Genomic DNA, 13,320 nt, shown 5'->3' on the forward strand with positions numbered 1-13,320 from the left:
GTTTAAGGATTTGATCGTTCAAAATATGAAAACTCATTGGTTTTTCCGGACTTTTTCCATTATTTACCTTATTAACCAGTTTTATAGGTTATAAGGATGTATTTAACAAAATTTAGAAAGTTCAAATAGTTATTTAACATGTTTTAGAAAGTCCAAGAACTTATTTAATAGGTTTTGAAATGTCCAAAGACTTATTTGTCCCAAAAAATTATCTAAGAACCTAATCATTTCAAACACTAAAGTCCATTAAATTTTTTTTAGACTTTTTTCTAAAAAATAACGTAAACACCAAACTTTTAATTTGATATTATTTATACTAAATTCCAAATACATGACCACTTTACCATGCCTTAGAGTTATTCTAAATTTTGAACTTTTTTGATGAAAAGTGAGGTATTGTTTTTTTTCTAAGAGGTGTTAAAGTCTGAAATTTTATTTCACTTCTGATTATAAGAAGTTGTGTCAAAGTCTGAAATCTAAATCAATAAGACTGTTTGTTTTTCGTAAACTGATAAACGTCTAAATTTGTTTAAATTGTCTATTTTACCCATTAAAAAATTACAATGTTGAATTTATAGATAAATTTATACAATTTCACATGTTTATTCATTATCATTACAAAATTTACATCTAAATTATATAACTAGCATTCATTTAAATGGAAATATATCATTAATGGTATTTAACACATTTAAATCCTATTAAAATACATCAATCGAGAGAGGTAATGATTGTTTTGGTAAGGATTGATTGAGAGAAATGATAGATTGAGATTAATCGATTGAGAAACGTCGTTGTTGAGGGTTTGAAGAACAGTAAGAGGCAAATAAGAGGCTGGTTTACCTCTTACTAGATAAAAGGGCAATAAAACATAAGTGCCTCTGAAAATTTGAAAAATACAAACAATTTGAATGACTTTGTCTCTTAACGAATCAGACATAAGAGACGAATAAGAGATCTTTTAATAAAAAACAAACAAGGCCTCATACTTCAAGGGGTTTCACTTAAATATCATTTTAGCATTTTATTTCATTCTCTTTTTTTTTAAACATAGATTTTTCTGTTCTCATTATTTTTCTATGTTGAAAAAAAGTTTAATATAATTATTTGACAAAAAAGAATTAAATAACATAGTTGTTTAAGATATTGATAGAATATGGGGTGGGCTAAATGCACCCCTATGCATTGCTTAATGCACCCCTAGCCATGAATTTCTTCCTCACACACATCAAAATCAATATATGCTTTTTACATTCTCAATGCTTGAATAACCTGATTCTGACATCAAAGAAGGTGCCATTAGCACTCCCCTAGAATATATGAGATTCTATTAAGACATTGATGGTCATTGTACCACCTACATCATGCAACCACTCACATCCTCTCCTTTTATCTGTCCTATCCAAAAATTTATATAATTCATCATATAAAATAATGAGTAAACTTTAATTTTGGTCCCTGAGGTTTAGTGAAGAGTCTGAAAATGGGATCTGAACTTTAACAAGTTTAGAAAGCATCCTTGTGATTTTAGTTTTGCTCTAAAAGTGGTCATTCATCACTAAACCCGTGAAAAATGTCAGTTAGAGCCAAGGGTAAAATCGTCCAACCATGTTTTATCTCCCTTTTTTGTAATTTTTTTTTTGTTTTTTTTCTTATTTTTGTAAAATCCATCAACCTATAAGGAACAACTCTGTAATTAACTCAAACAGGGTCCTGTCACAAGACAAAACTCCTTTCACCCGCATCATAGATAATGATCACCATCCTGGAACCATAACTCATCATCTCATGCATTGTCTGAGAAGACTCATGTCTGTAGGAACAAATGGATGAACATGGGGTCTCCACTAGTCATGGTAACGTCTAACCATGGACCAAAATGGGTTGGCCTAAAGAGAACCAACCTCTCATGAAATAAAGTGAACTTGGACAAGATATATGCTGCAACAGATATTTGACTCTTCAGTATCAACGACGCCCTATGGAAACCACCCTACATAGTAGTTCAATTGTTATGATTAACGGGACCAAATTTGTAACTATTCAAAAAAAATAACTTACTAAAATTAGTCTAAGTATAGGGTCAAATATGAAATTACTATAAGTTCAAGGACCAAATATGTAATTATTCTAAGTACATGGACCAGATCTGTAATTACTGTAAACTAACCTAAGTACAGGGACCAACACTATAATTAATCTAATTACAAGGACCAAATCTATAAATTACACTACACTATATACAAGGACTAAAATGTAACTTACTAGAAATACAATGACTAAAAATGTAACTTACTGTAAGTATAGGGACCAAATCTGTGAATACTATAAGTACATGTACTAAAACTATAATTACTCTAATTATAGGGACCAAATTCGTAAATTATTCTAAGTACAAGGACCAAAACTGTAATTAATCTAATTATAGGGACCAATTCTATAAAATTACACTACACTAAATACAAAGACTAAAATGTAAATTACTATAAGTACATGGACTAAATCTATAAGTACATGGACTAAATCTATAAGTACTATAAGTACAAGTATAAAAAATGTACTTACTCTAATTACAAGGACCAAATTTGTAAATTCTCTAAACACAAGGATCAATTCTATAATTTCTCTAAATACAAGGACCAAGAGTGTAAATTATCTAAATGAGAAAAGTTCATATTAAACTCTAAATACAGGGCACAGACTATACATTTAAAGTAATTACCTGGACTAAAATTGTAACATAATTTTTTCAAGGTTCACTGTCGTCGATGGAGAACATGTCCATAACTCACAGACATGTCCGCAACTTGTGGACTTTTTCTTCATCGACAACAGTAAATTCGAGAAAAAATTAAGTTACAAAACAAATATTCATGCTCAAAAAAATACTTAAAACACATATTCAACACAAGGACCAAATATAATTATAGAGTGTTAAGACAAAAGTATAACATAAACCTGCAGCCTGCAGGTATAACATCCAATCGAACTAAAGGATATAATATTGTTAAAGAGATCGTAAAAGTTCACATGGGATAGGATAACTTACTTGGCTGGCCATTAAAAACTACCTGCAGAGTTGTTACATGTACAGATCAACTTGCAGACAAAATTTTACCTGAGGAGCGAATTTTACGTGTGCATGTGAATGGTTCCATCTACCTATTATATATAGAAAACTAATGGGGGTAACCCCACCTACCAATTTAATTTCGGTAGGTGAAAGGCTCTAATTGAGGAACTACCCCAGTCTCTTTCCAGAATATTCTTTAAAAGCATCCTACCTATGTTGACATCTGGCACATTCGCAAGTCACGAAGGTGCCACTTGCAAAGGGGGCCGGAGATGTATTTTCTTTTTGAACTCTTGATGGGTCCGCAAGTCACAGATGTGGCACTTGCGGGCCTGGGTATAAAGAGTAAATCTTTTTGTCCTTTACCTATCTCCATAAGTCATGAATATGTCACATGCAAAGGGATGGCATTTCCGTCAGTTGAAAAAAAAAATGACTAAGAGATAAATTGAAAACCTGAAAATGACTAAGGTGTCTTTAACCAAATGTTTACCCGGATAAGCGCTTACCAAGTCACTTTACTTTACCGGATGAATATGACAAGGACTAAAAATCTTACACGGTAAGAGCGAAGGCAAGAATCGAGAGTCTTACCCGGTAAGTGAGAACAAGGACTCTTACCATGGTTAGCGCTTACCGGGATAAATTATTGCATACAATGCGTTTTAGTGAATAAAATCTTACCCGATAAATAAACGATAGTGTTGACTTTTACCGATAAATGTTTATCGGGTAAGTATTTAAGTAAACACCCGTAAAAGATAAATTAAAAATCTGAAAATGACTACATTAAATTTTCATAGGAAATGAAACAAATAGTTAATTATGTATGATTTCCATAGTTGAAATAATTAAATTACTATGACCAGAAGACATCCTTTATGGATGTGCATATCTCAAAAATAATTTATTATTTATTAAACATTTAAATTGCAAGATCAAAGTATGATTAATAAAAAAAATATTAAACTAATTTAATAAATATCAAAATTGTTAAGGGTTGTTTGTTTACCTCTTAATAGTTTTATTAAGAGGCAGCCTTTGAATCGCTAAGAGGTGAATCTTGTTTGGCAAAAAAAAAGTTTGTCTCTTAGGGGTGTTTGGGATTGCTTATTTGAAACAACTTATGTTCTTTCTACAAAAACATTTATTAACTTATTATAAGTCAGAAGGGTTTAACTTTTTTAAAAACTCCTTATTACTGGTTTGGCACCGGTATAAGTTGTTTATCCAAACACTCAAAAGTGCTTATTATTGATGTCACACTGAAATAAGTCAAAAAGTTGTTTTTATAAGCAATCTCAAACACCCTTTTAATAGTTCTAAAACATTCTGAATGATTTTGTATCATGGGTCTCCCTTAACCATCAGCACCCTAATTCCGTTGTATACAATTACCGAACAATTATATTTTATTTTTTATTATATCATGAGAGTCTCTTAATCATTCTGACCACTTAATTATTCTACACCAAACAATTCAGCAACTATCAAACAACCCCTTACTCCTAAAAAAACAAGTTTTTTTTTGTTGGAAAACCCAGCAGCAAGGGTTTTTTGGCCTTGAGGTCCATTCAAAAGAACCGACAACTAATTAGTGCAAAAGATAGGGACCTATAATTAACTAGCTACTTTAATAGTCACCTTTTTGTAATTAAAGTAAACTTGAGGACCTTTTATGGAACTTTTTCAATATTTGGAATTTATTCACTTCCTTTTTCCATGTCAAACTTTATACACATGTTACAAAACGAGTCCCTCAACTATGTAGATGTTTGTAATAAACACCCAGGAGAAAACGATAAATACAATTGATACCTTGTACTAAAAAAATCAAATCATACCACAAATGAGTTATTAGTGTCCACTTTTACACTGTTATTTGAGTAGATCCGTGAACGTCTTTGCATGTTTTTTGGCGGATTTCTTTTTCGATTTTCTTGTTTATGCGTTTCTCTGCGTCTTTTTAGTTTTTTTTGTTCGTCTGTCTAAAATTTTCTAGCATGTAGATCTCAAAAAATGATAACGATTTGAGTTGTCAAAAGTTATATTCTCGTAAAGTTTATATAATGCACACTACGAGAAGCACAATGAAATATGATGGTTAGATGGATTGTCTCCAAATTTTTCGAGTATGTAGATCCGATGAATCTCGGAAAAAAAATAATCAACTTAAAAACGTCATCTCGATCTGAGTTACTAATGAGAAGTAGTGACATCCCAAAGTATATACGACAAGAATACGGAACATGTTGAAACATGAAGGTTTTCGATGTCAATTATCCCACATTTAGTTTTAAAAAATAATCTTGATTAGAGTTACGAGTAAAGAGTTATTGGTGGGGTTTGTTTTTTAAGAGGTGCTGAAGTCTAAAGTCTGAATTCACTTCTGATTTTTAGGAGGTTGTGTTGAAGTCTGAAATCTGAATCAGTCAAACTGTTTGTTTTTTGCATCTGAAATCTGAAGTTTGAAGATAAGAGATCGAGAGTTGATATGGATCGACAGTTGACAAAGTTGAGAGATGAGAGATCGAACAGAAGAGTTAGGGGCCGTTTACCAAACTCTTATTAGGGTAAGAGCTTACCGACTCATATTGCCTTACCGGATGAATGCAATAAGGACCAAGAATCTATACCTGGTAAGAGCAAGGCAAGGAAAAGAGTGTTATCCGGTAAGTGAGGACGATTGACTCTTAACATGGTAAGCGCTTACCAGGTAAATTGTTGCATACAATGTCGTTTTCGTGAACTAAAATCTTATCAGGTAAGTAAATGATAATGTTGAATATTACCGGTAAGCGCTTACCGGTTAAGTGTTTGGTAAACGGCCCCTTAATCTAAAGAAATCGAGCGCAAAGAGATCAGAGTAGGTAGGCGACAATTTGAAATAAGAGGTAATAAGAGGTTTCACAACCACTTAAATTTTCAGACCTAATAAGAGCTTTTAAGCTCTTAATTGAAAAAAAACACACTGAATCCTCTTATGTCTGACCGATTCAGACTTAAGAGAACATTAAGAGCTTTTTTATTAAAAAACAAACAGCCCCATTGACTCCCAAAGTATATACAACGAGAATAAGAGCATCTCCAACAGCTATGACAAAATAGAGATTTTGAGTATATTTTTGTTGCGATAACTATGTTATAATGTATACTAAAATAGAGAAAAGAAGAAGAAGATGGTAGAGAAATCTCCAAATTTGGAGAAATTTTTAAAACTCAATTTTTAAGAGAGAGAAATAAATATTTTATTAAATGTATTGAGTTTTTTTTTTTTTTTAATTAACGTGGAAATCCAACCCGCTATGCGAGCCGACTAATCTCAGGGCAACCACCTGCTTTGCTAATAGCCTGGAGTCACCGCATTTGAACCTTCGTGGCCACAAGGGGATTTTTCTTCCTCGTTGGATTTGAACCTAAGACCTTCTGGTACTTTTGACATTTGGAGCCAAACTCAAATGTATTGAGTATTTTAATAATATAGTTAATGATAGGATTGCTAAAATAGAATAGTTGTTTGGAGTTTGATGTAATTCTTTTTAGAGAATTTAGCTTCTGATGCTCTACTTCAAAAAAAAATAAGGTATAGTTGTTAAAGATACTCTAAGATATGATACTAAGGAACACGAAGGTTTACGATGTCGGATTATCTCCAAATTTTACCAGCATCTAAGGGACCGTTTATTAAACACTTACCCGGTAAGTGATTACAAAGTAATTTTTCTTACCGGATGAAATGACAAGGGTCAAAAATCTTACCCGGTAAGAGCAATGATAAAGATTGAGAGTTTTACTCGGTAAGTGAATGTAACAACTCTTACCCGAAAGAAAAGTTATTACCTTCGTATCGTTATCGCCTTTTCTATTTTAGAGTTATCTTATATTTATTGCATGTTAATACCGAAAGAATTTTCGAGAATAATTTGTATGGGTACAAGATTCATAACAACGACCGACTAAGAAACATTCGTGATAGCGATATATCATACGATCATGCATAACCACGCCAACTAATTATTTGATTATTAATGACTTCCAGTATGTTTATGATTTTCTTTGCAGATAATCGTAATAACTGAAGATTACCGACGCAATATCCTCTCATTAAATTGTAAAAGGTAACCGACCAACAAAAGTTATGAGCCTCATCGAAGACGCATAATATCTGCCCCTGAAACTATGGATATTAAAGTAGCAGTTCTTGAACGTATAAATATGGTCCCCAAACAATTTATAAGATTAATTACTTACAAAAGAAGCATTTACTACTGAAGTCTCTGTTCAATTTGTTATTAACGACTCTGAGTAACAACTACGATCTGTAATAGCAACAAACAGTTATTAAAGACGTCGTCTGTTATTGACGTACATAGTGCATTGACAATAATTACGATTGTCCACGGTTTTTATCCTCGGTTAAGTTTTCCACGTCATCAAATTATATATCTTGTTTTTTACTATTTATTTGTTCAAAGTTACAAACTTTTATCGTTATCCAAACTTCTTGGTCTTGAATCATTTTTTACGATTTTTTAACATAAACACATCTAACGTTTGATGGATAATGGTAAAAACATTTTTACTATATTATTTGTATTTTATTTTACTAGAAGAGTACTCACGCAATGCAGCGAGACACATCTCGATTTTAATGTTCTATTTTATTATGTCATTGTCGATGTTATAATATGATTTTATGTGTTTTTAAGAAAAACAATAATGATTTTATTTTTGAATAAAATATAAAGTTGAAGATATCATAAAATTTTAAAAAATATATATATCAATGTTAATATCAAATCAACTATTTAAAAGTTCTCATTTTTTTTATGTAATTTCTTTAATTTTTTTATTATAATTTAATTTAAGTTTAATAAGGAAATATTTTTTTTTTTGATTTAATAATATAACATTTTATAAAGATAATAATTAAGTATTCTGTTAGATCTTATTGATTATCCGAGTTATATTTTAGATTTTTTATATTTAAAATGAAATATTTATCCTATATTTGATTATGTTTATCTGCAATTAGTTACACGAATTCATATATAGAGCTTTAATAAGTTGTACTTACGCACAATTTACTTGTAATCTTGAGTTTTAAGTAATATGAATTGATAAACAGTACTTTACGCATAAAAAGTGGTTTTTAAAAGTTTTTGTCAAATGCTTTATAATATAGTATAAATCAATAACAATCATTTTCTTATTACTACTTAAATTTTCGAACCATTTTTAGGAAGAAAAAGAAAAGAATTTTATTCTCAAACAAATTAAATTAAACATTTAAATAAATGCAGATAGATCATAAGGCTATATATCAAACCCGTTAAATCGTATGTACGAGGGAATTATAACGGAGTTTTTTTTATAGGGAGGGGGGTGACCCCTCCAGATCAAGATAAAACACTAAAACGTTAAAAAGCAAAACAAATACGCGCTCGGGTGGGGGCGAACCACATCCACCAGAAAAAGCCAAGGAGCCCCGAGAGAAAAGAAGGGAGAGAAAAGAACCAAACCATTTAGAGATAATATTGTTGTGAACCCCATTTAGAGATAATATTGTTCGAGAAGCATTTGCAAGCGTAATAAGTGCAAACGAGGTGGATTGGAGTAAATTATAGATAAAAGAAACGACGTAGTTAATGTCGAACATCTGACAACGGAATTCAAGTAAGTTCTTAAGAAAAGATTTTGTTTTACGATCCATTAGTTACGAATTGTGTTACAAAAGCATTTAGTGAGTTAACGGTATTGAATCAGAGGTTAAAAGGCTTCTTATTTGATTAAGAACAATCATATACATTGTTATGGAAGCTCAAAAAAGAAATAAGGGTATTTGAGACATGTGAGACTAACCTATTTTCGTGAGACCTGTGAGACCATATTTTTACACTTGAAACTTTACAGCAAAATATTGTAAATAAAAACCAAAATAAACTATTTGACCTTCTAGAAGGCAGGGTCGGCCCTGAGATTTTGGATGTCCATGGCGGAAAGTCAAAAAAATGCCCCTTATATGTGTAAATAAAAACCAAAATAAACTATTTGAAGGGATTTGGAACCTAGTCAATCTAAGCGGTTCATCCCCACGCCGATTTATATTAATATAACAAAAATGATGCAACGGGGGGACATAAACCAAAACCCCGTGTAACAAAATATAAAATACATCACCATTCACTTAAAATGATGTCTTCTTGCGTTTTTTGAAGTAAAAATATCTATCACTTCGTCATATCTAATATTAGCTAAAAACTTACTTTCAATATTCAAGATTGCTAACCCGTTCAATCTTTCTTGACTCATGGTAGACCGTAGATATGACTTCAACAACTTGATAAAGGAGAAAACATAAGCATCAATCTTAACTTAAGCCTTTGACTTTTGTCCTATACTAACCCAGTAACCCGCTTCTAAACAGTATTACAGTAAAACAACCCTAAAAATCTAAAGTTAACAAATGGTTTTCATTTGTTTCTAATTTTGTGGTTTGTAACAAGTGAAACAGTCAATGAGTCGAACACAGTAAGTGACCAATTTCACAGCTTCTGTTCATTATTAGATTTTGCAATCAAACAAAAATTAGAAACTTAGAAAATAAAATAAGTAATAAAGTAAAGTAAATAAGTAAATAAGTAATCAAATAACCCTAAGTTAAGCCCTAACCTCACAACAGTAGTCACAGTCTCATAGACCGACGGGCGGAGAGCAAGAGGCAGGCAGGCAGGCAGCCGCAGAGACGAGAGAGGCAGCCGGCGCCCGGCAGTCGGAGTCAATAATCGAGAGAGGCAGTCAGGTAGAGAACGAGAGCCGTTTGCAATATTGATTTCGATTGAGAGCGGCAGAGCGTGAGAGCGAAGCGAGAGTCGCGAGGAGGCGAGAGGGAGGAATTGATGGACGTGAACTGCTGGTAAGTGCCTAAGTGGTAACTGTAAATTTTTTAAGGCCCAAAGAAAACCGAACCTATATATACACACACACACACACACACACACACACACATTGGGCTTTACAAATTTGATGCCCTTAGGTTTCATGCTTCCCTGGGCTGTCGCCCTCTGGGCCTATGGTCAGGGCCGGCCCTGCTAGAAGGTCATGAGTTCAAACATCACCAAAGATGAGGAGGGTGTGTGAGTTTATTTGTTCTATTTGCCCCATATATACTTCAAAAAAAAACTTTATTTTTATGTTTTTAGTGTTTTTACTGTTGGGTTGGAGATAAGGGTGCTGAAAAACCCGACCAACCCGATCAACCCAACCCAACCCAACGCAAAATAACTCAACCCCAAGCAACCCGATGTCTAATCAAGTTGTAAATTTTCAAACCTTAGGTATTAGGTTGATATTGAGTTATTATTATTTGAACCCAACCCAACCCGATGAACCCGATATCATTTTATTTCTTGGATTTAATATGATTGTTGAATTTCTATTAATATATACATTAGACAATTACACTATCACGTACACTCTTCATATACACATTTTTTCAATCTATTCACATCTCTATATAACTCATTCGTATATATGTTCAGTAATTGTAAGCATATATACGTAAATTGAGAAAATTAACTGAATGTGATATACGTAAGAACTATGGATAAGTTGTATCAAATGGTTGATGATGAAAAAGAAATTATCAATAGAGAAATAACATATTCAAGGTTAGAAAAATATTTTAAGTACCAAAGCATCAACCCGACCAACCCGTACGGTTTGGGTTGGGTTGGGTTAAGATTTTTCAAACCGTAAGTATTAAGTTGGGTTGTTCAAATATATTCAACCCGATCAACCCAACCCATGAACACCCCTAGTTGGAGATACCCTTCAAAATAGACATAATATGTTCTTCAAAATAAAATAGATTTTGTTCCAAGATAAATATTCATATTTTTATTCAAGTTTACTAAATTTTCAATTCTACCTTGTTTAGGATATGAAAAATCTATTCGTGAAACTGAATAATTATGGTATTTAAGAGTAAAACTGTTATCCAAATAATTAAATCGTGCAATAATTATTCACATCTAAAACTGTATATCTGTTTATTGTGGATAAGGGTGTTAATCTAAACTGAAAATCACATCAATCGCCACACTGCGTCGTGCGGTTTAAAACTTTCATATTGCGGATTATATTTAAATCTTTTTCAAACCACCTTTTAATTTTTTGCAATGTCGTTAACGGTTTTGAATTATCAAACCGACATTTAAACCAAACCGCTTCGCTTATATTTGGTAACAATCGAATATGATTTGTATGGATTATTTCCTAAAACATTTGCATTTGATAAATGATCAGGATAAGCATCGATTATGAAATATATTTCCTAAATATTTCAATTTTGAAGTCAACCAAAAAAACTAAAACACTATGGAAATCAACTGAAAACCTAAAAAATATATGTTGGCTGTATTTGGTACATAAAACGAGACAGGACAAAACTCAATATCTTATGTTTAACATAGATGGAACATAACAAGAACTCACCTTTAAAATGTGTGAAATTTAGTTTTAAAATATAATATTATGAGAAGACATGTAACAAAAAAGCATTCTTAAAATTATGAACACGTTTGCTGACCAATAGAATTACAGGAAAGGTCCACATCGACCAGAGCCATGAAAAACTGACACGTGGCTATCATTCTCTTATTTAACACGAAACACCACCCTTTTACCTTACCCATCCTTCAAAGTTTTCTGGACAAGCAAAATTTAGGCAAAAAAAAAAAAAAAAACCAACAAAACAATCCAAGGTTGTGAAAATGGCGAATAAATCCATGGTTCTTGCTTCATCATTCACCGGAGAAGCCTTTGAGTCCATCGAATTCGACGTTTCCGACTCCGATTCGTGGGAGGTCATCGATCCATCCGATTCCGACGATGGTAACTTCTCTTATGGTGACGTCACCTCCGATAGCGACGAAGTTGGGGCAGACGTCGGTGATCGCCTTCAACATCCTTACGGATCTCCGTTGTCTGATATATCTATGCAGTCTCTGGTAGATGAAATCAGTCATCACTGCCAGGTAATTAGTTCTGCTTGATTTGTGAACTCATACTCTGATTTTTTTCGTTTTCTAACTTCGAGACCGTGAAATGAAATCAACTGTTTGTGATGTTTTATCATAATTTTTGAAGTAATCGATGACTTTAATTGCACTTTGGAGTTAAATCTGAGTTATGTGGCCGAACAGGAACTCAAAGACGCATGTGAAATTGATCACAACCATCAAGTAATCCATGACAAGGCCATCGTGAAAGATGATGGTATGATCGACGGTGAAGATGATCCATACGATGAGGATGATGGTGAGGAAGATGAAGATGACGATGACGATGATGATGATTCCGATTTAGACGACGAACTGGTGCCAAAATGGGTGAACAACAAATTCGAAAGGCAGAGGATGAGGAAATTGGGGAAAAGAGATTATCCAAAGATGAAAAGATCAAAACGGATTGCATATCAATACAACAGGCCTGGATGTGTTCATGGGAAACATGGCTTAGGATTGAAGCACAATCTCATCTGGTAAAGTTTCTTCGATTTAGATGCCTTTAATTCGTGTGTATCTTGTGCTTAGATTTGAATGGAATCGATGATCATATCCATTGATTTCAATTGTACAGCAGTTAATTAGGGGTAACGGATTGTTCTTACATTGAATTAGGGTTTAGAAGTTGGTTTGATTTGATTCGATAACAAGAAAGTCAAAGCAATCTCCTCTTAACCAAAATGCATTCTAATTGCTCAGATCTACCCTTGATTTCTCTTTGAGATGGATTAACCACACACAGCAAATCTTGTTCAAAAATACGTCTGATTGGTTTGAACACGAAGATATAAGTTTATATAAAATGGTATAAATTAAAGGTAAATTGAAGACCACACAATTCATATGTTTGGGCATTTTCGACACTTTTCTTTAAAGTCAACAATTTATTAAACCAATAAATACAAGTTTTTACAATAAAAAGGGGAGATCAGACCCAACAAAAATTGAAGTTAACATACGAAAAGAAAACCCTCTGGATATTGAAACTTATGCATCATCAATCTGTTGAGAATTAGTGAAACCTTTTGTACGATGAGTCAAGTGCCGTTTACCAAACAATTACCCGGATAAGCGTTTAATCAAGTCATGTTACCTCATCTAATGAATATGATAAGGATCAATAATTTTACCCGATAAGAGCGAGACGAGGACCATGAAACTTACCCGGTAAATGATGGT

At 32.7% G+C, this 13,320-nt stretch overlaps 1 protein-coding gene across 1 annotated transcript; it reads left to right on the forward strand.

The window, feature by feature from the left end:
• Positions 1-11,775: 11,775 nt before the first annotated feature.
• LOC112501434 (nuclear polyadenylated RNA-binding protein 3-like) lies at positions 11,776-12,822 on the forward strand. Its single transcript, XM_025105070.1, has 2 exons — positions 11,776-12,111; positions 12,280-12,822. Exons 1-2 carry the CDS (start codon positions 11,848-11,850, stop codon positions 12,619-12,621), a joined length of 606 nt encoding a protein of 201 aa, XP_024960838.1. The 5' UTR covers positions 11,776-11,847; the 3' UTR covers positions 12,622-12,822.
• The last annotated feature ends 498 nt before the right edge of the window (positions 12,823-13,320 follow it).

This window comes from Cynara cardunculus, unplaced genomic scaffold, assembly GCF_001531365.2.
Source record: "Cynara cardunculus var. scolymus isolate 2C unplaced genomic scaffold, CcrdV1 Un_Scaffold_122, whole genome shotgun sequence".
In the NCBI taxonomy this organism is placed as follows: domain Eukaryota; kingdom Viridiplantae; phylum Streptophyta; class Magnoliopsida; order Asterales; family Asteraceae; genus Cynara; species Cynara cardunculus.

Coding starts and splice junctions, on each gene's coding strand:
- LOC112501434 (XM_025105070.1), top strand. CDS start 11,848: ATGGCGAATAAATCCATGGTTCTTGCTTCATCATTCACCGGAGAAGCC. Junction 12,112..12,279: donor AAATCAGTCATCACTGCCAG/GTAATTAGTTCT, acceptor GTGGCCGAACAG/GAACTCAAAGACGCATGTGA.